Source organism: Perna viridis, chromosome 15, assembly GCF_037379345.1.
Source record: "Perna viridis isolate PV_CMFRI_1.1 ecotype Kerala chromosome 15, ASM3737934v1, whole genome shotgun sequence".
Lineage (NCBI taxonomy): Eukaryota > Metazoa > Mollusca > Bivalvia > Mytilida > Mytilidae > Perna > Perna viridis.
In genome coordinates, this window is record NC_142459.1 from 19,676,115 (window position 1) to 19,703,844 (window position 27,730).

Here is a 27,730-nt window from a genome sequence, read left to right on the forward strand (position 1 = left end):
TAAATGTATTAAAAACATTTGAAAGTGTATCTCTGAAGCAGTAGGTCTATTTGTCACAAAACATTGGACTTTTAGATTATTAAACATTATCTAACCATCTGGACAGCTTTTATTTTATAAGCATTATAGTTCATTATTCCTCCGAGTTTTTATATATCACCGTTTATATCAGGCATAATTGCTCTCTCTGATTATTTGATCAATAAAAAAACGATTTAAAACCTTCCTAAATGACTTCTGACGGTAGATTTCGCTATTTTATATTTTGTTGAATCACTACATAGCCAATGCATAACTTCCGTAACGGCCCGGTCCAAATTTTTCGGGACCAATTTTTTTCATATTCCACCGGTATTTTAGCAGACGAAAAACGTGCATATTTTTTATAATTGGTTAATTCTATCAAAATCGAGTATAAACTTAAACTTTGATATACAGATATTGAAAATAAATCATCAGTGCATTGATTATATAAAACTTACCTTTTGTTTTTACTGAGTCTGCTTTATTTTCATAAAAAAATTCTCGCAATTTTGAGCTGTCTGCATTCTCAGATCATCCGGTGATGTATAAAAATCTAACAGATAAACGAAATACCGTTTCCGGTAAGACATGGATTTCCGTGAGAATACTGTTGCGGAGGTCAGAAGTTACGGAAGTTAGTATATGGAATTGGAAATGCATGTAGTTCAAATATCTTCACTCATATACATGTACTTAATCTCCAAAATAAAAATATTCTATAATGCCTTATTCAAAGTAAAGGATATCTGCCCTAGCTTGTACCAAATTGCTTAAATTATGTGTTACGGAAGTTAGTTTCATAAAGGAGACACTGAAAATTTTGAATATTTCTGATTTTGTTAGACATATAGTTGGTGCAAATTACACGAGGTATGGTTTTTATTGTTATAAAAGACATTCTTTGATTATTCTCAGAAGTCATCAAATTCAGCAGCTTGATAAACAATCATAACACATGATTTTGAAATTGTTACGGAAGTTAAGGCGAGTTTTGCGACAGGTGATTTTTTATGCAAAAAGCGTCAAAAATATTCAATTGCGCTTATTTCCTTATGCAATATATTCTACAAAGCTTTTGCGCTGGAAGTTGCTTAATTTGGGAAATAAACTAAATATTGATCGGCGAAAAACGTAAAATTTGCGAGCGACAGGGCGTTTTTTCTATACAACTGAAATATAACATCCGAAAAATCGGCACTTGACAGGGAGTAATTGTAGCTCTTTTATCTTTTCTTTGTATTTAAACATTAATCAACCAAATAAGTCAAATTCCCTTAGTTAATATATTCCCTGTTCATCTAAAAAGCATGTCATTTTATGCGAAATAGGGAATTTAACTTTGGCCTTATTTCATTAGAATGAGTGCTATACTCATATAGCTTGGGCTGCTTATACTAGAACAGCTGTCATTTTTGTTGAAGGAAACATATTGTTAAGCAATTAGCTTGTAGTGTTACATTTTGTAGGCTTGTTCAAATTTCGCCTTAGCTCTGAATTCTTATACTAAAAAATATTCCCATTTCGCCTTAGTACAATTTTGTATAAACTAATTACATTACATGCCAATAAAGCATAGAAATTGTTACTTTAGTTATTTTGTGCATATATGAAGTTGAATAAGATATGGTGATATAAATAAAATCTTGAGCACTTAAAAAACATTTAAACATTATACAAAAATATACAATTACATGTGTATTAAACAACAAATTAACAAATTAAATCTATGTTTATATAGTCGTATAAACACTAATTACTCTTGATTAGATGTTTACATAGGTTCCCATTTCGCCTTAGTTTATACAAAATTGTACTAAGGCGAAATGTGACCCCACACCAATACATGTATATTGTTTGTACAATATGTCTGTTTTTTTAGTTTAAACATATTTTATTTCAAAGAATACATCTATATACATGTATGATATGACGATAGTATAATACAACAGGATTCGGAAACAATCTGAAGCTTATGCTAATCCGTCTCCTAATAAATAACGAACTATCTTAAGACAATAATAGCATGCTCTTATACATGTATGTATCTTTGATGCAGGTATCTATTGGAGAAGTAAATTATTATATTTGAATTGTGATTTCATTAAATACATGTACATGTAATTCGAATTGCTTGAATTTATACTTAAAATCATTGTTAATTTATATAGTTTTTGATTCCTAACGCATTATAAAAACTGGATATTTACAAATTTATTAAATATTTTCCTTTTTTATTTCTTATTTAAAAAAGTATAATTTGTTTTGATAATTTTGTTTGCTTCAGATTAAAATATTCAAACACAAGATAATAATAAAAGAATAAGAAATAAATATATACATTTCAAACTAAAATTATCTTTCATATATATTAAGTTAAAATTATATTAAATCTATATTAATATATATTTATTATTTATGTATTTACAATAAAAAAAAAAACCCTTGCTACCCTCAAATTATAATGATGATCATAATCTCGTTTAATTAACAATAATTAAATTAGGACGATCAGAACTAGTGTTGTTGGACAATCAGAACTTCATAAAATGTTGGACCATCGGGAATAAACCGTCTTGAAACCGAAAGTAATAATTTACACAAATAATGTCGAACTGTAACCACTTTTAAACCATTGATTTGTCTTTCCGGAAAACCAGATGTACAAATTAGTAATTAAGTCCTAAAACAAGAAATCATTTTTACTCGGAAGTCACGCTAGTGGCTTCTAGTATTGTAAGTACAAGAATGACAAAAGAGCTTCCGGCAGGCAACTTTTCGCGGACGGGAATGCTGTCTTCAAATTAATGCGTGATTCTCTTTTAAACTTTAAATATTTCACCGATATCCCAAATGAATGATATTTCAAACGTTTTTAAGTGTTAATTTTTAGCTAAATAGTGTCGAACTGGTAAATCGAAACGCCAAACTATTTTTTGCCGCTTGGGCGCGTGGTAATTTCAAAGAGGATAGTTAAAAGCTATCCTGGTTCCCGTGACTACTGAATATTGCGATCAGGAACCAGTCTAGTTAAAAGCAATACAATTTAATTGAAGTTATCTCTTTTTGGGTGGTGTTGGATTTTAACTGTTCCCCGTGGATGGTATTATAATCAAAATCATTTGATCAAGAAGCGTCACAGTCAACATTATCAGCTGCCTTTTATCAAGTTTAAGGTCTCAAGAACGTAAACAAATGCAATAATCTTATTTTCACGATATTTGTGTACATCTTTGTTTTGTTTTGCTGCAGGTTGCAAGGGAAATATGGGTTCAACACCAAAACATGCTCAAATCTTAGTCCATGTCATGACCGGCACTAGATAGCATATTGCTTAAAAAATAAACATCGGGAACCTATCTTGCAGATTGCACGCCAAGCGACTTCCGAGTTTTACCTGAAAGCACATGAATAGAGATCAAACGACATTTGCCAAAAAAAACATCCTTTTAAAACAGATGACGAAAATCGCAGTTTCCGTCAAAAGACTAATACAAAATCAAATTCAACTCGTGTACATAATAAAGCTTACTTTATTGGAGGTGGGATTATTATAGTTTGTATCTATCTCTCGTTCTTTGTGTAAATGAAATCCCTATTTCAAATTTGCCTTACAGACCCACAGATGTGCATACTTTGTAATGCTTACTCCCTTAACAACGAGACCACATCCAACTGATTGAATGTAATGGTTTTCTATTTAAATTTAAATGCATTTTGAATTATAGCAGTTTTCCTCTTACCTTGATATTCTTTTCATACGAATCCATGTGTGCTATTAGTACATATCCTTATTATAGAACGTGCAACTTATACGCAAACATACATCTATATATACATTTATCCTTGTGTCATTTAAGGCATTTTTTTCATTCAATTCCTTTAAATTTCTTGCATAAATTGCCGACTCGTTGCATAGAAGATCACAAAATCTGCCTCTGAATTACCACATTTTTTCACTTTAAACATGTACTAAGAATCTTAAGGATCACCAGTTTCATTCTCTGTCTAAAGAAAACCACATTTTATTAGATATCATACGTCACAATGTGTTCGACCCCAGAATATAATTTAAATCTTGTAATTAGCACGTGTTGCATACAGCGAATATGTTCCTATTCTTTCGAACAAATCGTGAAAATGTTAATTGTGATGTAAATCTTGGGAATAAGTCGGTGTCTTGGTGCAAATGTCGAGTCCTGAGTACATATGGGGAATCAGCGGGTAAAGAAAGTGTAAGAAAAGCAGTGCGGATGGTGGATCTTGAGGGGGTTCCTGGATTGGACCCCTTTTTCGACATTTTTTGTTACTTTCGAGCCTTTGGCAAAAATGGGCAAGTAAAAGACAGGAACCTCCTTCATCTGAAATATCTGAATCCGCACCCGAAAAGTGAAATAAAGCGAATCGCCAATGAAAAAGGAGTTATTAACCCGAATAATCTAGTCGTTATACATGTATGCCACTCACTATAGATCGCTACATTAACATTACACCAACTGTGGCACGCAACCCAGTTGCTCTGTGGGCAAAGCGCCCTAGCCCGCAACAAGGGTTTTGAATGCACTATTTAGTCGCCCTTTTCGACAAGCTTAAGTGCTGTTGTGGATCTATTCTTTTGACACCCGGACCCGCTCTTGGCTAAAAGATATAAGTCCTCCCTACAGAAGTTTTATGGTCGTCATCATGCACTCGTGGATAGTTACGGTGTATCCACCTGCACCATGAGAACTGATTTGTTCAACGTGTCAGAGTTATCCTTTTTTTCGTCTCCTCGGACTTGACCTTTTATGAGCAGCTCGATTGGCGGTTTTTCTAGAAAAGCAGATGACGCTTTCCGTACCGGTGCACCTGGTCCATGCTCCCAGTTTTTATTGAAGTCCGATCGAGTTACTCATTTACTTTTGTTGCTTTGCACGTATTATTTTTGTTATTTAATTTATATTCTTTGTCGTGTACGTGTGTCTGTTTTGTATGTCTGGTCCTTATAATTGCCACTGGATTAAATTCTTCTGATTTCCACTAGAACATTGGTTCCCTTTCGAATTAAATATTAGGTTTTCATCATGTTAACGATTAAACTATTTATTTTCACTTACATCAAATAAGTTATTTATTTAAAAGCATTATGTTTTAATTGAAAGGATCAAAATATGTTCCCCCTAATTTCAATTTTGAGTCTTAATTAAAACCACCCACCCCATCCCCTCTTAACCAAATGGTCGTGCCCTAATTTTAAGAAGATACGGGCCTGGATAAGAATGTCAGGCTTAGGTAATTGCAACGATATAAATAATCATGAAAACAAAACTTAGAAATAAAACCAATACGGATCAGACCCACATCCATTCCGATATCGACTCGTTTTTTTTCGACTGGTTTCTATGGCACTTACTGCGAGCTTAGCGACGTTCGGTTAGGATTTTGGGAACAGTTCTTAACGCTGAATTTTGACCTTTCAATGTGAGATTATTGACATTCTGATATGCTCTCCGTTTTAAACCATTCACGGCGTACAACCGTCATTTGTAGCAGAATTTATCGGCATACCCTTTTTAAAAGAACAAAAACTGAAAGCAGTTTAACTGTTAAAAACTTTGAAATACATCGAAACATTCATACAACTTCTCGAAGTCTTCAAGTAGAGAGAGATTTTCGTGATGAAGAGAGAAAGGGTGGTCTAGGCCGATCTAAAATATCTGTGTATAGAATTGGAGCTGTTTTCTTCGTCTACCTTATACTACAGCGAGTTATTGGAGAACTGCTAAGATCTGACGAGATTGAGTGGGACTACGAGAAAGAAAACTTCGTCCTGAAAAAAGAAAAGGAACAAATAGAGAAAAGTAAACAATAATAGTGGCACGTTTATATCCCAGAGTTGTCGAGAACAGTTTTACTCAAATTTATTTCGTTCATTTATTATTTGCTGTGAATTATTTTATATTTGCATTTAGAACTCTACATTTCAGTTGTACAACTACAATCTGAATAGATATACTTGTAACAAGTAAAAATGAGATATCTTAAAGTGTTGACAGGTGTTGGTGTATCCATTTTCGCCGCATGCAAAGCTAATGCTGCTCTGATCCCTTGTACTAATTGTGAAGAAATAAATTATATTAATGCAACTGAAGTCAGTGCTAGTGGTATGAATCAAATGTCAACCAAGATGGATGAAGCTATCAAAAGGAGTAGAGAACTTATTCAAAGAGTCAAGGTATAAGGTTAAACAATTGTGTCAGTTGCTATTCCAAAAAGGGGTCCACCGACTGGCCTTTGTAGGGCTCTAATTTTAATCAAGGGCCTTCAGTGTTTTCTATGTTCTCCACCAAACTTTAAGAGCAAAAGAGGATTCAGTAATCCTTTCCACAAAACAATGTATGTGAAAAATTATTCATAAATTATGACGTCATGGTACATTAAAGTATTATGATATCATAAATAACATTTGTATGACTGATTTTACACTTATGACTTTTTGTGAAATGGTGTGCAGGTCCCCTAGCTCCCCATCTATCATCTATGTTTGTAAATGTATGTCTATGTACAAAATGTACATGTAAACAGTGTTAAAGTGGGTTTAATTTTGCAAGTGACTGCTATAACACCATATCCATTCTCCTGATACATACAGTCATAGACCTGTCTATGATTCAGTTTAAGTATTAAATACAATAAAGATACTAATGTTGTTGAGATAAAGTTGTAAAGTATGATGTTTGATCTACCCCTATATTTGAGATATGGTTGAATTTAGGACACTGAAGTTGAGGATCCACAACAAATTAACCTGTATTGCATGTAAGTATCATTCTTTATAAAATTCAGACAGGAGGTGATTCATGTAAACTGAAAAAGCATTGTTTGTTCGGTGGGGTTTTCTACACCATGAATCACCTCTGTCTTGTACATGTACAACATGAATTTTATATACAGTAGACTGGTATTTACTTAGATAAGGCTACAATGTAAGTGACAAAAAAGAGGTCCCAAGATTTAGTTTAGTTTCTAGAGATATATGTAGCTATAGGCTTAATAACAATTACATTTTGAGTTGTTTTTTTATTAACAGGATGAGATGGGATGTCCTGGTATTGTTGTTGGTGTTAGCTTAGATGGAAAAGATGTCTGGAAAGAAGGTACATGTACACTATAATAGGTTTTAAAAGTTTCCTTCTTTTGGCAGGAGTATCCTTTATACATGTACATAATTTATATCATTAGAAATTCGACTACAGTGTATCTGATTTTCCAGCTCCATTGCATGTGACACAGTCAAAGGAATTAAGAAAACATATTTACAGGACAGTCAGACCTGTAAACGTCTTGTATTTACAGTACCGAACACAATTTTACAGGGCCAAATAAAAAAATATAAAAATTCTCACATAATATACAGTAGACCCAGAGAGGGAAGATTCTCATACATTTTGTACTTTTATATCGGTGTCCAGTGGATCAAGGTCAAATCAAAAAACGAAAAAAAAATTTCACATAATATAGGGTTCAAAACAAGGAAAGTATTTAAATGGTATCGTTAATTTATTCTCTGGAATACAAGATCATTTGATCTACAGAGAGTTCAACCATAGCCCCATCAATGTATTTTAGCATAAATGCCAGTTTTACATTTTTAAATTTATGTACAGACACACTTCTTGTAAGCGCATTTTATTCTTGGGTAAGGGCTAAAATTTGAGTGTCATTTACGGAGTTATCCACCTTAATTTTGAAATCTACAATGCATTCTATGTAAGTTTTATCTCCTAAGAATACAGGTTATATGAAAAAACTGAATGATAAGTTCTGTTTACTATGGCAATTCTAACAAAATATCAACAACAAAAAAATATGTAGGCTTTTCATCAATGAATCACATTTTGCATGATTCTTAGCTGGAGTGCTACTTAAATATTTAGTATATTGCTTTTCCATTATGACTTGTACCATGTCTTCTCTTTCCTGGTTCCTCATTTATAATGTATCCACTTCCTGTTTACCATACAACTTATTCAACTGAAATGCTCAAGTAGGGGTATTCTTAGCACAACGTAGCATGCAACATCTTGTTTTTGTACAAGTATGAATGATGGATGGACAGTATGCAGACACACTGTGAAATCTTCTTAAGATCTCCATAATTGTTTTTGCTAGGACTTGGGTTTTCTGACATTGAGAACAGAACTCCCTGTACTGCTGATTCAGTTTTCAGAATTGCTAGTATAAGTAAAGCTATTACCATGGGAATGGTTGCTAAGTTATGGGAGAAAGGTGACCTTGACCTAGATAAACCTATTCAACAATATCTGCCACAGTTTCCTGTCAAGACAATTAATGGTGAAAAGGTAGGAAGATTGGACAAAGGTACCATCACTTAGCCTAGTAAATTAGAAAGTCTGAAACAGATACGGGCAAGATAATTTTGTTGCTTACAGAACCTCATTTAAAGACTTTGCGGGTCAGAGACTTCTCAGTTTCATTGGTATCATTTTCTTAATGTGTGCACTGTTTAAAAAGATAAAAAAACTGTGACAATATCGTTGAATTAATTTAAAGATGTACATTTTTTTGTACCAATTTGGGTTTTTTGGTTTGTTTTGTCATTTTGTTTCATGAAATGATATTCCCTTGAAATTAAAAATTATCCTTTCATTTCAGTTAAACAATTATACACACAAGAAGGCCTTTTAAAAACACTTATTACAGACACAGGTTCATTTGCGGCAGACCTGGAATACATGTACCTCCCCTCCCCTTAAAATAGTGAAAAATTAAAAAAAATAAGGAAATTCTAAATTTTTCACCAATCTACCCCTAAAATACTTGAACTTTTATTCTGTTCATGCCCCCAACCTGAAATCTTTAATCCACCTCTATTTTATGTGAGGTGCACATACTTGTAAGGGCAAATCTAGGATCCCTGGTGAGGGTTGTATAAATATAATTACAAGCCAAGCAAAGCAAGCCAAAGGCTTTTTTTCCTGGATTGGGAATTTGTGAAAATCAAGATGCAAACAAAATTATTTAATCCAGTTTTAAAGAAGCACATGCCCCACACGCCTGTCCATAATTTTGCACCTGACTTATATGATATTGTTTACATTTGTGAAGTCTTGAGCAGTGAATGCAGCTGTTAAAGCATTACAGTAAATTAACCTATTTCTTGAAAATTTAAAGGAAGTAAAAAACATCTAGTTTTAAATTAAAACTTTGATTTCAGGTAGAAATAACAACTAGACAGCTTGTATCACACTTGGGGGGAATCAGACATTATGAGAAGGATTACATGGAGAAAAGTTCAGCGGTTTGTATCTTTTGACTTAATGATTAGAATTGCACCGGGTCATGTGCCATTTATCACATTCCAGCTGAAAATGTCCTATTGAAATCAGAAATTTCTAGTTATAATGTTAAATAATAACCCATTGAATTTCTAGGGACCATTAAAAATGGCCCATTCCTAAAAACTTAAATCTCAATCTCTATTGATGAATGTATTTGGTTGAACACCCATTTTCCTTCAAATACATTGAACATGTTGGAAGAATGCAAACACTTTTAAAAAGGGAGTCTAAATTATCTACTTTGGGTTTTATGTGATACTGCAGTGGCTTATTAATGGACTGTAACATAAATGTGAGTGTATCAGTTTTGTCCCCCCTCTTAGGCCAGGCGGGGAGACATATTGTTTTTTCTTGTCTGTCTGTCCATCAGACTTCTGCAAGGGCAACTCCTTTGAAATTATTGCACAAAATTTCTTGAAACTTTGTAAGTAGATAGATCATGATTTGTAGGTTTGCAAATTGTTAAAAATGTATTCTCCACTGAATTTTGTGGGAGTTACTCTATTTTTGTTTTGAACTGTTGGAGACATAAGATTTTGTAGGCAAAAAGAAACATTGAACCAAAGAGATTTCACCAACCGATTAGGCACCCATTATTTATATACTGAAAATGGGGGTAGAGGCTGGGATAAGTTTGAAAAAAAAAACAAAATTATTTCAAATTTGGGCAATTGTTTTTTCACTCTGCTATGGACAGAAAAAAATATATGTCAATATTTCCCCCATTACTTACCAATGTAGATTTTCAAATAAAAATTTGTATTAAAGTCTGGCTGCTGCTGAAAAAAAATAATTCATTTCACTCTTACATGAAAACAGTTTTTAAAAATTAACATACAATCCCAGCCCATGTCAAAAAGGAAAAGGTATGTGACTAAAACATATTGTGAAAGTACTGTTGTTCGTGGGGTAACAATTTTCGTGGTTTTAGTGGGTTGGCCAAACAACGAAATATGGTCCCCAATGCAAAGGAGATTTCCATAGATGTGTTACTTGAAAACTGCCAAGCCATGAATTCAAGAATCCACTAACTTGTGTTTCTTCCCTTATCCAAGAAAATTGGTATCCACGAATTAAAGTACATTCACACTAGTTGTTTTCTATCTTGTAAAAATGTTTACCTTGAAAAGTTGTGACTCAGTTTTTTTTTCAATTGTATGTGCATTGTATTTAGAAAACTAAGGATGAAGAAACCAAGACATCTGGTGATTCATCAAAAACATACCAAGCAAAACAAAAAGAGGAAAGCAGAAACTCATCAAACAAATCTAAAAATAATGATTCAAATCAAAAGCTGAAAAATGAAGAAACAAATAAAAAGAAGAAATCAGAGTTTGAAAACAAGGAATATTACATAAAGAAACATTACAGTTCTGTGACAGAGAGTCTGACTTTGTTTCAGAATGATCCATTAGTACATAAACCAGGTAAGTATGTAACTAATGGCAACCAGGGGAAAAGATGTATAACACTATCAAAGCTAAGCCTAGTAATTGCCCTAAACAGTCACTGCATGTAGGATCTAGCAATTCTCAGTTCTTTTTTTTTGTTCAGATGACCTATCAGATCAGTCAAAAAAGATTTAACCTATCATGCTTTTGAAAGGAAAACCAAGAGTACTCATTTGGCCAAAAAGTTTTATTAGATTCTAGATGTAGTGGCTGAATGTGAAAATTATAGATTGCAGGAAGCATGACTTTTCCTATCTGTATTAAGTGTTTAACAGAATTTATGTAAAAAAACTAAATACAAAAAACATATACATTGCTTTATAACCATGGGAGATGTTACATGATGAAAAGTATGTATATCAATTCAAACTTGATGTAAACTGATAAATGGATGAGGCTTTGAACTGTAGGAAAATGTGAGACTGTGCCATGCATTTTTACCAGATAAAGCTAAATTCATACACCAAAGTTTTTGTCAAGTCAGTCTGTCATTGTCTCTGTATGGCAACACACAAATTAAACAAAATTTTTTAAATTACCATTGATTCTTACAACTTTGTGCGAGTATATAGGAAATGACTAAGTCCATTTGTCTATCTGTGTACCTTGTATCTGCTACATTTACTTAAATATTTAGTGTATTTTTATGAAACTTTATATAATGGTTTAGTATCATACTTAGATGGTCATAAAGGTAACACCTCTGAGTCTATTTGATGGCATTAATTTCCTTTTCTCTCTAATTTTAAATACCTAGATGTGGTTATTATTTATGTACCCCAGATTCCATTTATAGACAGTATGTTTCTGTATGAATCTGATGTAATTTATATATTAAGTAAGTTACTATACACCTCTGATTCTATTTATAGACATTAAGTTCCTGTACACCTCTAAATCTATTTATAGTCAGTAAGTTCCTGTATTCCTCTAATTCTATTTATAATCAGTAAGTTTATATACACCTCAGATTCTATTTATAGACTTAGAGTTCCTGTATGAATCTGATGTAATTTTTAGAAAAAAAGTTCCTGTACACCTCTTTTTCTCTTTATAGGCAGTAAGTTCCTGTACACCTCTAATTCTATTTATAGGCAGTAAGTTCCTGTACACCTCTAATTCTATTTATAGGCAGTAAGTTCCTGTACACCTCTAATTCTATTTATAGGCAGTAAGTTCCTGTACACCTCTAATTCTATTTATAGACATTAAGTTCCTGTACACCTCTAATTCTATTTATAGGCAGTAAGTTCCTGTACACCTCTAATTCTATTTATAGGCAGTAAGTTCCTGTACACCTCCCATGGATGGACATTAATTAGTGCAGTAATGGAGAAGGCAGCCAACAAACCATTTGACAAACTGATGCTGGAGTATTTCAAGACCCTGGGTCTACAACATACATATCTAGAACACAATGACCCTTTAGTGTACCATAGAGGAAGGTAGGATATAAAAGAATTAAAGCTTATTGATCCAGAGATATGTTTGTATTATGTTCAATTTTACCAAAGCCCATCAAGCTTTCCTATGAAACAGAATGAAATCAGACCAAGTTACTTTGAAGTTTGCATGAGATTTATGTAAAATGCTGAATACGTTCCATTGATTTGTATGAGTTGTGTCCCTTACCCTAGGACTACCTCCTTAAAACAAGTTGGTAAAGAGCCGTTTTCCAAAGTAAATTTGAGGTTGTCACAGAACTTAGGGTCATCTTGAACTTAATGCAGATGGAAGATTTACCAATAAGCTTTGATAAATGTTGAGTCCAGGACACTTTTAGTAGACATGAATTTTAAGAAGGGTTGGGATGTTAAGCACTGCTCATGTTTTCCTTGTTCTGATCTGGGTGCATCAAAATTTTAAGATATGCATGTAAAGAATTTAATTATTATGTATCAGGAAACATTTTTGTAGGGAGACATTGGTCAAATCAACTACCCAGTCAAAAAATAACCATTGCTGTAAATGTATTAATTAACATGGTTGATTATTTTTGTGGATTCTGTCAAATGAATATATTTGTGGGTATAAATTTTCACGGTTTCAAAAAATGAAAGCATTATCTAGTGTTAATATCAATTTTGCAAGTACTGTTTTTGGTGCTTTTTTGCCCACATGGAAATAGCAAAATTTAATATATTTAAAGAATATTTTTGATTGATTGTTGGGGTTTCAAGAATCTTTTTAGGTAGATGCCTTTGTAAGAATCATGCAAAATCTGAAAAATGTGATACACCCCAAAAAAGGCTACATATTTTTATTTTTGTAATTAAGTTGTTTTATGGGTCTGTATTGTGAAATGTGTAATAACTCATTCAAACCTGCCTGCTCTTAGGAGATATACTACATTGAAGATCCAATAGATTCTTTTGTATTTGAGTGTCATTTACAGAGTTATCTCCCTTAATTTTATCTGTACAGTGCATTCTACATAATTTTTATCTCCTATGGTCATGGGTTATATGAAAAACCACATGTTACTTTCTGTTTACTATAACATTTTAAACAAAATATCAAAAATAAAAATATGTAGGCTTTCCAACTATAAATCACATTTTGCATGATTCTTAGCTGAAATGCTACTCAAGAACACTTCAGTGACTGTTACTAGGTATTGAAATAAGTGTAATAGAATAAAAATACAGATACATCATGTGTTTGAGAATAAAATCTTTTATTCCAGGCATTATGTTAAAAGTAAAAATGGCTGTATTTTGAACGCACCCTATGTTGATAACTCCTACAAATGGGCTGGTGGTGGATTTATATCTGATATCACAGATCTTCTCAAGTATGGAAATATCATGCTTTACAGTTCTCAGTGGGAATCTCCTTCACAAACAGGAACTAATTCAAATGGAGGTACATTAACTTCAAATGCCAAGGGAGGTAATCCAGTAATCAAATCAGTCTTACCAAAGGTTGAAGTAATAGAAAAAAAATTACAACCTCAAAATCTACCTGGATATTTAAAAAAAGACACAGTGGAGATGATTTTCTCACCTGTTGATAAAACAGAATGTACGTGGGATAAGGAAGGGTTCTATGGCATGGGATGGGCCGTCACACCTGAAAAATATGAAAATGGATTTTGTCGACAACAAAAACACTATGTGTCTCATACAGGAGGTGCTATAGGTGCTAGTAGTGTTCTACTTATACTTCCTCCACAAAACTATGGAAAGCAAAACAAGACAAGAAGTTTGGATGGAGGGACATCATTGCCACCAAAAGGAGTTGTTGTTGCTATTGTCACAAACCTAGGTTCCGTTGGTCTTAATTCAGTCGCACTCCAGATTGCTCAGATATTTGAATCTGTGAATAAATAACTTTTTAGGTAAATCAAACAATGATGTGCATGTTATTTCAGTCTAGGGAAAAGACTGGTTATAATTTATAGACAAAGTTTTGTGGTAAATCATATTTAATTCTTTTGTATGATGTCAATCTAATTTGACTGTAAAGGCAACTAAACCTTTTTGCAGATATTGATACATTTTTATGGAATGATGAGGCATCAATAAATAATTTGAGATGTGCGTGAAGCAATGTATAAAGATTTATCAAATGCTTTTTAATGGGAGACAAACCGATTAAAATTGATTTTCAATTTTAGGGCTTGTACATGAACTAGTGCTAATCTTTTCAATGGATTTTGATGAAACTTTTTGTTATTTGTCATGTATAGTTGTGCATGGAGGAAGATACATGTAACTGTTGTCAGATGGTTGCAAAGGGAAGCAATCTGGTTTTGTGTTTAATCATACAGATTGAAAGTGGGGATATCTTTTCAAGAGTATACTTACAATACTTTTAGTTTCCCTTTTGCTTCATTGTTTACCCAGTTAACACATAAACCCTGGCCACATTTTCCATGCATGCCCCAAGTCAGGAAGTTCTGGCCTCTGTATGTATTGTTTCTTTTTCACTTTCAGTTTATTTTATATTACTGGAGTATATAAAACTATTTCGCTGAACATGTGTGTAATTTTGTTTAGTGGCCAGCTGCAGCCTGCTCTGTGGTTTTAGGATTTCCTCATCATTCCCTGAATTTAAAAAAAATTGTTGAAAAATTAGGCATGCCCCCAAACCCCTTAGCAAATTCGGATCACTTTGTGATCCTCAACCCTGAAGACCCATGGGTGACCTTGAGCGGACATTTTACGTCCTGGTGGAGTTGTTGTCTCTTTGAAATATTCACTATTTCCATTCTGGTTGTATTGATCCAAGTCAACTGATATTTCATGCTACCTTTTAAAGGTGTGTTTCTTAGAAAGTTTGATTTTCTGTACATGTAATCATGCTCCTTCACGAAAATTTTCTATCTATTTCTAAGAGCTGATTCTTGGGGTTTCTATGGGAATATTTTGTAATTTGGTATGTAGATTCAGTATAATAAGTTGTTATGTCATCTCCTTCACACAACCTGATTGAAAGCTACAACTTTCTGCAGGGTTCCACACTGACAGTGGTCAGTTGGTTCTGTGCCTACTTAATTTGAGAGAAGACTACCTTGAAATTTTTTATTGATAGTCCTTGGGTCTACCTGAACTAATTCTTAAAATTGTATTTGTACTAAGGACAGGGCTGCAAAATAGTTTTGAGGTCTACATGTAGCAAGAAAAGTTAGTGTCAAATCCTGCTCAAATGTTATTGGCAGGAAGTACATGTATCTGTATAGTACATGTAGAATGGGTGTTTGTTCTGAGTTGAGAAATACCGGTATTCCAGGGGTTAGGAAGGCAAGTGGCCATGGGCCATTTGCCCTTTCTGGCTGGAAATGGCCCCTTCATTTAATATAAAACTGTATGGTTTCTTAACAAATGACCCCTTCAGATTTTTATTTTTGAAAAATCCTGAAAATCACTCATTTTCAAAATTTTCTTCCCAACCACTGGTATTCTAGTGTAAAATGTCTTAAGTGTTTCCTTCTTAGCTGTACAGTTCAATTCATTGTTCATCCCTGCATGTCCTGATCAAAATCCAAAACATGGTTCAGGACTCGGCAACTTTCTGAAGATCATCATTTTATCCTTGTAGCCATTTGACCCCCTTCTATCTGTCATCAGTATTAAGAGGGAGGTCCCAGCAATGGATACAGATAAAGATATAAATGACATGGGGATGTGCATTCATAAATAAAAGGGCAGCTTCCTGGTTATCATTTGCATATTTAGGGGTAATTTTGCACAAAATTTTAAAATTTACTACCAACAAAGAGGATTTTAATTCCTATAACCCCCATCTCCTGAATCTGCCTTTGGGTTCTTGAATTTAAGAAGTCAGAAATAGATGTTCTAGGTTTATTCTCAGTGGCGGATCCAAGGTCCAAGGGAGCAGGCCTCCCTTAGAAATTGCAATTTAAAAATAAATTGTTGAAAAATTGGGCATGCCCCCAAACCCCTTAGCAAATTCGGATCACTTCGTGATCCTCAACAATGATCCTGTCAAGAAAGTTTTTTTTGGGCCACCCTTACCTAAATCTCTGGATCCGCCACTGATTGTTAATGTAAATGGTGAAAATAAAACAGTGCCACCATTTTACAACTTTATTGGGAAGTGTAATTATGAGTTTCACAATCTCTACATAGTGCCTATATCATCACACTGAACCCAAATATATATATAAAATCACCCATTTATACAATAAGGTATAATTAAAAACCAAGCTCATTAATACACAAACATACACAGTCAAAAGTCCATAAAATGGACATTGTTTACAATAGACAAAAACATGAAAGGACAACAAAATACATTTTTGAAATTAAAACCAATAAAAAGACATCCATACTGCTATTAGATAGCCATAAAACAAATTCACTTATAACACGACTAAGATTTATAACAACATTCTGAACATGGACCATGGACCAAGCTAATAGAATTGCATCTACATGTACATGTATTGAACATACGTGTATCATTCCTTTCAGTCACTGCCTGTTTTATCAAACAACATTCATTTTGTGTTTCTAACAGCCATTCATATGTCTTATTTCAAATTATTTATAAAAAAAATCCGGAAATAATTAAAGACTGACAGTACATTTGAATCAAATTGAGGATGGGGTCCAGGCCCTACGCATGTACCTCGCTGTCCCTTTCTCTGGTGTTTAGGGGGCAACCATTTGATTTTTATAGGGGCTATGATCAAATGTTTTGTCTTGGATATTTTTAAGACTATCCTGACTTTATTTTTTATTCTAGCCTGTCATAGATATATTTTCATGATATATACAAATGTGACAAAGTGTTCACAAAAAAAAAATTATCCTGATTTCTTCCAGCAGACCCATTCTGTGTTTTTTTTTCAAACCCAATGGTCATCCTGGAATGTTTTTTACCTTATGCTAGCATCCTGCCTTTTATCAAGTATAATCCTAGTTCTCACCCTCATAAAAATTAAATGGTTGCTCCCTTACAAACCCCTTTGCTTCATTGTAGATCAGCGGATCCAGGAATCCAAATTATCGGTTGCTTTAACAGAATTAAAGGCACAGCGAAACGAGTCAAGAACATTTCGTGTTTTTTTTTTTGGTGAAAAATCAAGATTTATTTACATAATTACTTTAACCCAAACATGTTGATGGAAGGAAGGTGTAGTCACGTGGCACACCTTTCCTTGGACCCGCCATGATTTATCTTATACATGTAAGCTAAGGAAATTAACAACAAAGACACAAAATAAAAAAAACCCCAAAAAAAAACAAGCTAATGAATGCACAAGCACGCTCACAATACACAATTATTGATATGCTTCCTTCACTGTGATAAGAATAAAAATTACCAGTGTTATGAGGGGGTTGATTGGGGGGAGGGGTCTCATCACGATTCAGGAGTTGATTTTTTTGTCAATCACGATTCACAGAAAATAAATTTCCATGATCACGGATCACGAGAATATTTTAAAAAGTATCAATCTCGATAACAGAGATTCAGAAGCTGGTTGTTTGTGTTGTAGATTGGTTCAATTAAGCTACAATCAAATATGTTACTGGCTCATTTCTTGTTTACGTGTTGAATTCTCCCAGGTTCAAAATTAAATCGCGCCACTTCAACTTTTTAAGCCAAGAAAGACAACTAAATGGAACTCTTTATTTCCGTAATGGAAAAAAAATCTCGAGAACAAAAAATATGTCTCAATCACGAAGAACGAACATAAAACTCCAATGAAAACGATTCACGAACAATGCTTTCATCACGAATCACGAAAAATAACTGTAGAAAAACGGATCACGATAGCGAAAATGCGCCAATCACGAAGAACGTAAATAACCCATTAGGCCCCTCCGTTATATATAAAACCAAAATACTAGTGCACAGATCATCATCAATAACAAATTGTCAATTACATTTTTCTTTTACATATTCTAAATGTAGACATTACATGTAACACATAAGTACATTACTTTATGTACATAACAGTTAGTAAGTAGATTTTTATAAGTCAGCGAATACATGTATAAACAATTAAGACAAACATTACCGGTCACAGCTGACTGACATAATCAAATATCCTTAAGAATAAAAATACGGATACATAAAATAATGAAATTGGCCCCATTTAGCCGTTCTCACTTAGCTTGGTTCATTTGTTGACAAACGAAGTTACGATTGTCTGTAATAATGAACATATCTAATATGTAAAATTGCCGTTTGAAAAATAATACACTTGAGCGTAACTGCACCCACACTCACAAACACACACACACACACTGCATAAGGATTCACCTTATTTTTCCCCGGTTTATCTTTAGAGTCGTACATGATATCCGAATAGACTTGATAATGTTGATCGTTCGAATCCCGGCCCTAAGGTAGTTTATTAATGACCTTGAACCAACACAAATCCAAAGGTCGCCGGTTTCCTTTAATTAACGATTTCTATGTCAACGAGGAGGGACCGGTCCATCTTTAATATAAATACCGGTAGTATACAAAATATACTCAAATTTAATTTTATTGTCCGGTAAAACAAGATGGTGTACATGTACTTCTTCTAGCAATGTTTTGTCATGTAAATAAATGGTCATTAAAAGAAATACACAAATGTAACGGAGATCAGTCATTTATTGTAAGCTCTACCAAATATCACTAGATGCTTTCTCCAGAAACATATGCAAAGAAAATGCATCGATGTGCAACAAATGCCCCTTTTAGAAACATCCTGTCAGAAACCTACTTAAAATTTCTTTATAAATACAACCATATCACCTTGGGTCTCATGACAGCTGGTCCAGAATCTATTGCTAGATGTTCAGACATACAGACACAGAATTACACTGGACTGTTCAACTCAACATACTATATGTAACTAGCGAATGGAAAGACTTATTCACTATTAATCAAACAGGTTGCTTTACATAATCAACGTTTTAAATACTTTTCTGTCTAAAAATCAGGCAAAATGTATATAAGGAGTGAAGTATGAAGAAAAAAAGCTGAAATTAATTCCTTATCTATGCCTATCCAATTATATATATCTCACAACCTCCAGAAATAACAATCAAAGTTTTAGTTAAGTTCGACATTTTAAAATTATGGTTAAAATGCTGGAACATTTTCCAGCACTATTTCAAATATAAGCAGTCAAAAAGTATTTATTTCACAGATGTTTCAGGATAAATTTAAATAGCTTTTCAGAATTGTTTTCTAGATGAAAATGGGTTTAACATACATGTATATGAGAAAAAAAAGGGAACAAAACTGAAAAAAAAGATGTGCCACAAATTGTCTGATTCTTACACAGAATTTTACTTATTAACAGTATAAAAACATGTATTGCACCTAGACTTGAGAAAATGTGGGGAGGTTAGGGGAAATTCTCATATACATGGTAATAACTATAAATTCAAATTTAAATAGAAATGGTGTATTGCATGCTTACAGGTGGAGTTCATCTGAAGCAAATTTCAGCTAGTTTCATCAGAACTACGTGTATACAGAAGAGCAACCAATCAAACGTCAACTTCCAGACCAGCATGATATATACAATGTATCTTTTGATTCATAGAAAACCGGGAAATTTTCGTGGCAGTTTTATCTTCTTGGCAAAAAAATAATTAAATAGGTGCATGAAACTGTCTAATTTTATTGAATTGTTTGGATATTTTAAATAATTCGTCTAAAGGATGAGGGCGTTTGTATTTTATGACTGAGCGAAACTATACTGGGGTTTCTTTGCTTAAAACACCAGGAAAAAAGCTAACACGAAGATTTCCTGGTTTGCAATATAAATCAGTGTAATATTGTACCTGTTTGACCCAAACTATTAGAAATACATTTATACACCCTCAACCTGCATGTAAATACATGTAAAGTAGTACTCAAGCTACGAATCATGCAAAATGTGATTGCGATGAGGTTGGAAAGCCAACATATTTTTATTTGGGATATTTTGTTTAAAATGCTTAAGTAAACAGAAAATATTATGTGGCTTTTCATAGAAACCGCATTCCTAGGAGAAAACAATTATATATATATTGCATGATTCTTATCTGGAGCGCTACTTAAAAATAAAACAGTATCAGCACATCTTGCTGGTGCATCGTCCCATCCTTTGAATAGCTTATATTCATGGAACCAAGCGCACCTCCCGACTGTGGCGTCTTCCATCAGGCGACCTAAGCAAGATAATATTATAATTAAAAAACATGTTACTTTAAGTTTACATAAAGCAGCTAATTTGTCAATTCAGATTTTGCTTTTGGGGACTAGGTTTCAAGTCGGATTCAGGTGGAGCGTGGCGGGCGCGCGCCCCCCCCCCCTAAAATTTGCAAAGCATGGGTTGTTAGGGGTAAATTTAGGCGGTTTTAGGTTGAAACTAATTCTCGCTAATTTTATCACAAAAGATATATACATTGTACCCTCTCCAAAAGAATACTTAAAAAATTGAACCTCAAAAATTTTTTCGCCTCGCTCCGCTCGGCCATATTTTAACTGTGCGCCCCACCCTAATCTAAAATCATGGATCCGCACCCACACACCCTGCGAGTTTGATGCATGCCTATCTTTATTATGGTTTCAGTTGATTTTTCAATTCCTCAAATGTTTGACAATATTTATGATATCATTTTTCCCTAAATCAAGGCTTGCGCTCATTTGCTTACAAGTATATCTTGTCATTCGGAGTATAGGCATAGCAAACATGTTCATGCACAATGATAATATACATGATACAACTTACGTTGTCCGTAGAACTATGGGTCCAGTTATCGTTTCCCCTCCACGGACTATGTTCCACCCTTGTTTATCGACACTATTATACTCCACTTGTAGGCCTGGGTAGTCTGTGGCTACTGCAAGCTTCCCATCCTTAATACTGCAACAGTAACACAATTTTGGTTACCTTACATTCAAGTTCACGTCAATCTACATGCGCAAATGGAATGAGTGCCGAACAAACCAAATGCAGATGCATGACCGGTACATCGATCCCAAACGCCCCTTCCTTGTTAGAGATTATAAATCCTTAAATGTTTTGACGCTAACTCTACCCTTGCACTTGGTCCATCCTCCCAGTTTTTAGTGGTTCGAGTTGAAAATATACTTTTGTTACTTAGTATGTATTTTCGTTGGTTAGTTTATGTTCTTTGCTGTGCGTGTCTGTTTTCCATGTCTGGTGTTTGACCCTGGACAGCATTCTTTTGATTTCCGATAGAATCTCGGTTCCCTTGATTACTCTTTATCAAATCCACACCTGTCATGTAATTAATACATTGAACGGTGGGTATCATATAATACCTGGCCAATATTGTGTGGACGGGAATAAAAGGGACGACACCAAACAGGAAAGAAAATGAGCTACTGTACCAGGACTCCACAAAAATCTAAAACATCGAAATGTGTGGAAATAACATAATCAAAGACAAAAACCTTCATTGGAATCTAAACAAGCAAACATCCGCGCGCCTAAACGATAGATGGTCCCACTAAGGTTCATTTACAAATGTACATCTGAAAGCAATGCATTAGACTTACACAGCTCCAGGTGGTGGCAGACGATACTTTACGCCCAGTTTGTCCAGTTTTGGAAACTCTTTATAAGACAAAGTATTGGCAAACTCGACCCAGTCACGTTCTTGTGCGGCATCATCATCGGAGTCTAGCCAATCTACCATGTGCCAGGCTCTCTCTGCAAAGGCCAGCAGTCTCGGAAATGTCATGTACTCCAGCTGTTCTTCTGTTCTAATCAGTTCTGTCCAAAGCTGGGCTTGAACACCTTAAACACAAAGAGAGGAAACTTACTGTTACAAAAAAAAACTATATATATTTGAAATAGATATGTGCAAAAATGTTTCTTTTTTTTTCCATAACAATGGTAACGGTCAGTTTCTTTAAGAATCAGGCAGTGGGTGGAACATGGTCAGAAATTCGCCTTGATCGTGTTATTTACTATATATACCATCAGGACCTAATTAAAAGACAAAATTTTCCATAACATTCGGGTAAAACCAGTCATAAATTTTAAACTGCAATGCACAGTATATGAACACTTTAGAGAAGGTAGCTCTATCAGTGCATATATCATTAACAATTATAATAAAAAAAATACGAACATAATTATTAAGTCATGCGAGATCAAATCATGGTGATTTCAAATAGAGAAAACATCACTGAGTGAAATTATATTGTTAGGTCAATGGGATTTTGACATGCATGTTGCCGATTTTTTTTCACATTTTGTCTGATTCTTACAAACACTTGACTATACTTAAATAATAATCAGTAACAATATATGCTTCACTGGATTTGCTCTGAGATTTTCACTAAAACGTTAGAAAAATGAAGTTTTTGACAGAGTTGTCTGCCCTTGAAATGTTCATTTTCAGTGCATTTCAATGAAATTATAACTCAATTTACCAAAACTCTATAGAATCCTTTATTCTGATGGTGCACATACATGATATGGTCATATTAAACTTTAAAGCTGGATCATGTTTTTTTTCATACCATGTTTCACCTACTGCCTGATTCTTACAGGGGACTGATACAGTAATGCCAATAGTAGAACCATTGTGGGGTTTTGAGATAGGATTTTGCTTAATTTTACATTATTGACTAATATGACATAATTGGAATAATCAATGCAAGCAATAATCTCTGAATTTATATACAATTAGTTGTCATATTATTGTTGTTCTTTGTGTGACCCTTTAAGACAGGTTTACTGGCGATGTGCCGAATTATGATACAGGAATAAACTCACCTATAATATTATGGGGTTTGTCCAGTGTTCCATATCCTTCTTTGCCTTTTAGAGGATTAAACCCAAAGACCGTAGGTGTGTCTATGAATCTTGTTGCCCAGTACAGCCCCCGCTCCTCGGGATCCGGTTCGTAAGGATGATCAAAATAAAGATATGCTCCTCTGCTGTTAATGACCTAGTCAAAAAAAAAGAATTATATGTGCATGTAATGTAAGTCTTATGAACGAAGGGAAAAATGTTTTAATTTATTTCGAAATCTTTCCTATTTCTGCAATTTATTTTTAGTTGAGACCAGTTTATTGGCAGATCCAAGGGGACCCCAAATGACCCAATTCCATAATTCCAAATATACTAATGCATGTTTTTCCACATTTTTCTTCAGGAGACAATTTGGGCCCTATGTTAGGACCCCCTTTTGTAACTCTCTGGATGCACCAATGCAGTTTAACTAGAACATGTACAGTACATACACCTTGACCAAGAACTATTTCAATCGCAGAAAAAACAAAATGGAGCTGTGCCTTTGCTTTGAAACAAATAATTTAATTATTTAATTAATAACATAAGTCAAATTGAAATGAATGATATTTTAATAAGAACATAATGGGGTGCATCATAATAAAAAAAAATCCAAATCAAACAGAATGATGGAAAATTTTGAATATTACCGAACAGGACGATAAAGTACTCACCTTATAGCCCTCATTTGCGACTCGGAACAATGCCTTATTGTGTTCAGTCCATACAAATGCATAGAGATTCCTGTAAGATATTTGTATACATCTTGCAGAATGACTTGCGATTGGGAAATGATATTGTGCTATTTTTCTACTGTTAACTTTGGATACGGTTAAGTAGAAACGAGATACATATAGTTGGTATATCTATGCATAAAAAAGGAAACAAAGTAATCACGGTGTGAACTCCAATGTTTATAACCCCAGCAAACACTCAACGTTGTGCCGACGCTGGTGATTGATTGTGAACGACGTAATATCGTGAAAAAAAGTCGTCACAGTCTGTATTTTTGTTTTGTTTTTATTTTTAAGTAAGCCAATTTAACGGTCTAACATGCGAGAAAGTGAATATAACTGAATGATTTACAATAATAACTACATATCATTCTATTTGAGTATTTCCGGTTTATATAACACGCAGACCCATGTACATTAACCACAGTGTAAGCTAACTTCATATACATGTACATTGTACATACCGATTTTCGCTTAAGTTTAACTGTTTATATAGTTTACTAGTAATATAATGTAATGTATAATCTCTGAGAACAAATGTACAACATGTAAATGTACATTCACTCAAATGCATCTTAAGTTTAAACTTTGAATACCTTTTACTATTAGGAGATAACTCAGATAATTTGTAGGGATTTTTATCTTCCTGTAACATGCCATCTTCCCAAGCTGCGAACGAGATGTTATAAAAACGTTTATTGTTCAGAATACGCTCGATAAAGTATTTATTGATATCGGGCTCAACAACAGAACATTTCATGTCTTGTAAAGCACGAGTTGGGACCTCGTCTCCACCAAAATGGAACAGGGTCAATGGTTGTATATTTTTATGTAGATCAACAATTGTGGTCAGAACCACTTCAATGAAATTATACAGTCCTTCTCTACAAGGGTTGGCTGAGTTGTCGTTATAACCTTGAGCTGACCGGTAATTATTTCCATCTTCCTTGTCTGTCATTTTGTATATCTCCCCTCGTCGACCAGGGCGGTCATGCTGAAATTTTTTGATGGACATTAGCGCAGCACGCATGTGTGATGGCATGTCGATTTCGGGTACAACTTGAATATGGCGTTGATCTGCATACCGCAAAATTTCCTTATAGTCATCAACTGTATAATACCCGGTGCCAAGACCACCCATATACGGTCCAGAACCCTGAGATGGCATTAGACAGGAAGTTTCCGTCACATCATGGCACCTCTTCGAACCGAGCTATAAGAATATGTAACGGTGACAATCACTCATGTATGGAATGCCATTATTGAATTATTTATACCACAATATAGATATCAATAAATTATAAACTTATATACATAAATAAAATATTGATATCAATGCAGTAACTGAAATCAATAATTGTACATTGATTGCTTAATTGTAGTTTAAACAAACTGTGGCGGGTATTCAATGTAAGTAAGAGAGAGAACAATCTCTGCATTTATCCAGTCCCAACACCCTCAGTCAGATTTTCAATGTGCTAGCTCACAGCATCAACAGCCAAAAGAATGATATATCACGAAAACGGATAAATTGTACATAATCCAAGTTAAACGATCGTCACTCTAAGTCCTTATTGCAAGTGGTTGAAGAGAAAACTCATTGACTAACAATTTTAAAGTACTAGTATTAAATTTTGGTTTGTTCCAGCTGGCGATCGAAACATGAACTCTTGCACTAAAGGTGGGCACGCTTCCCCGTGGTTGGAGAAAAATCATTGACGGCCAATTTTAAAGTACTTGTATTGGGTTTGTTCCAGCTGGCGATCGAAACACGACCTCTTGCACTAAAGGAGGGCATGCCTCACGAGGTTGGAGAAAAATCACTAAAAATTTTTAGTACTAGTATTTGTTTGTTCCAGTTGGCGATCGAAACACGACCTCTTGCACTAAAGGCGGGCACTCATCCACGAATCAAACTACGGTATAAACAAAGCAGATTCAATTTAACGGGTAAGTTTCATTATGAGCTGCACAGTACACAAAGTACATGTTTGTACGTCCGGCACGCTAGCAAAATTCACATAATTTACAATGTACAGTATTTACCTCGGTAAGTTCTGGTATATCTGGGATCTCAAGTCGCCATCCATCGTCATCAGACAGATGTAGATGAAGTTTATTAAGTTTATACATAGCCATAACATCAATAAGCTTTAACAATGTTGTCTTCTTGTGGAAGTTTCTTGACAAATCTAACATTAAGCCTCGGTAATGAAATCTTGGCCGGTCCTTTAGTGTGACGCTTTTTACTCTAAGTTTTTGAGAATTAGGCTCAATTTCGGCTAAATGGATAAGAGACTGTATTCCATTAAATAATCCAGGGCCGGACGGAGCCGTTATGAATATATTATTTGAAGATGCGTCTATTCGTAGTTCGTAAGCCTCGTGATTATCTTTATCCGAATCTTTTGAAAATTGTGGCTTACCCTTTATTAATCTGATGCATTTACTTGTTGATCCCACTGTTGTTATCCTGATACCAAACTTTTCTGTAATCAAAGTCACACACAATTTTAACTACAGTAATATAATTCATTAAAGAATGGAGATGACGGCTGGATTTTGTTTAAATTGGGTGTCGAATCATTTTATATTTGAGAAAGAATCTTATGAAAATGAATAAGAGTCCAAGATTTCAGACAAAAAAAAGTGTTTAAGCTACATTATGTAAGGAAATGCAAATCACTAGCCACTAATACATGTATGTTACGCGTTCTTTTCCAGTAAGGAAGAATTCTTCTTCAACAGGTGGACGGACAGAAAAGCAAATCTGTATCGTCTTTGTTTACGGTTTTTTTTAATTTTGAGCAACACCTAAATAAATGCAGAAGCAGGTAACTCTCGCAATCTGATCTGTGTCTAACTCGTACATTTTCAATACATTTTCGGTAAATTTCACACAGTGTATATGTACTTTACCGTCTTACATATACATTGTAATTTCTAACTAGAAGTCATAATCAGATCTACATAGGAGTTTTTTTCTCAATATTGTGGTCTACATATACCTTAATTACACAGCATCATTTACTTCAAAACTTTCGTAATTACGGTTCGTTCATCTACTGTATAAAAACTTACATGTACATTGTACATTGTACATTTGTTTTTATACAATACATACATGATTTTTTTTCTTTGATAGTGTAGAGTGTACAGAGCACGTACAGAGTGAATAAGTCTAAATCAAGGACCTTTATATTATTTATAAACTTTACCGACAATATACACACCTGATAAGTATTTAGCTTCCAAGGGAAATTCTCCTGGTGCTATGATGACCCATTCTGCTGGTGTTATGACCATGGATTGTGTCGATGAATCTATTACCTCCTCTGGAGTAGGGATTAATAGCTTCCCTGGTCTTTTTAAATCCGTTACTGTTTTAGCCTGGTTATATCTGTCTTCTGGTGTGAGAGGATTATGTTCGTCTTTTTCGCTTCGCTTCCATTGTTGCGGTCGTGTAAAATCGGCAACAAACTTCGAGTTCTCGCCAGCTGTTGAGGTTATAATTTGAGGAAGGGAACCAGGAACGAGTACATACCAGTTAGGATATACATCAGTCTTCGATAACTGAAAATGTGAAGAGGTAATTGGAATGTTCTGTTCCTCACCCGGGCGTAATGGCTTAAAATGTTTTTTGTCGGGAAAAATACAGAAAAGCATTCCAAAAATATGTGTTATCATAAAGCCAGATTCTCCTAATTTGATATTATGTTGGTATCGATCATCTATCATTTCTCTGACTGGCTCCAAAATGCGGATATGGTGGAAGTATATTTTCCAATCAGAATTCAAGATGGCCGTTTTGCCGGTATTTTTTAAAACAAGAATGTGTTTTGCATAGGTGTGTAGATTTTCTTTCACCGTCCATCGCACGTCGAGATATTTTGCAAGATAATTTGCCTCGGCTCTTGGATCTGAAATAAATATAATATCCTACTGGTATGT

General features: G+C 34.2%; 3 protein-coding genes across 6 annotated transcripts in view; 1 reads left to right on the forward strand and 2 right to left on the reverse strand.

Annotated features, from left to right (window-relative positions):
- LOC148597372 (aromatic-L-amino-acid decarboxylase-like) overlaps positions 1-4,015 on the reverse strand; it is a 48,877-nt gene extending 44,862 nt beyond the window's left edge. Inside the window, exon 1 of one of the 2 annotated variants that reach the window (XM_088563962.1) lies at positions 3,765-4,015. The gene's annotated coding sequence lies outside the window, so the exon portion shown is untranslated. Of the gene's footprint in view, positions 1-482; positions 562-3,764 lie in introns of those variants that run through there. The other variant, XM_088563961.1, reaches the window with a different exon arrangement.
- Positions 4,016-5,443: 1,428 nt separating this feature from the next.
- On the forward strand, positions 5,444-14,355 carry LOC148597373 (serine beta-lactamase-like protein LACTB, mitochondrial). Its single transcript, XM_088563853.1, has 7 exons — positions 5,444-6,235; positions 7,091-7,157; positions 8,173-8,363; positions 9,239-9,322; positions 10,537-10,789; positions 12,093-12,258; positions 13,500-14,355. Exons 1-7 carry the CDS (start codon positions 6,032-6,034, stop codon positions 14,143-14,145), a joined length of 1,611 nt encoding a protein of 536 aa, XP_088419979.1. The 5' UTR covers positions 5,444-6,031; the 3' UTR covers positions 14,146-14,355.
- Positions 14,356-16,351: 1,996 nt separating this feature from the next.
- The window catches only part of LOC148597374 (uncharacterized), a 36,289-nt gene continuing 24,910 nt past the window's right edge, over positions 16,352-27,730 (reverse strand). For all 3 annotated transcript variants that reach the window (XM_088563850.1, XM_088563849.1, XM_088563851.1), the window contains 8 exons: positions 27,013-27,699; positions 25,826-26,268; positions 24,376-24,992; positions 23,720-23,789; positions 23,028-23,202; positions 21,800-22,040; positions 21,006-21,140; positions 16,352-20,442 (listed from right to left, as the gene is read on the reverse strand). In XM_088563850.1, coding sequence (XP_088419976.1) covers positions 20,394-20,442; positions 21,006-21,140; positions 21,800-22,040; positions 23,028-23,202; positions 23,720-23,789; positions 24,376-24,992; positions 25,826-26,268; positions 27,013-27,699 — 2,417 coding nt within the window. In that variant the 3' untranslated portion in view covers positions 16,352-20,393. The remainder of the gene's footprint in view (positions 20,443-21,005; positions 21,141-21,799; positions 22,041-23,027; positions 23,203-23,719; positions 23,790-24,375; positions 24,993-25,825; positions 26,269-27,012; positions 27,700-27,730) is intronic.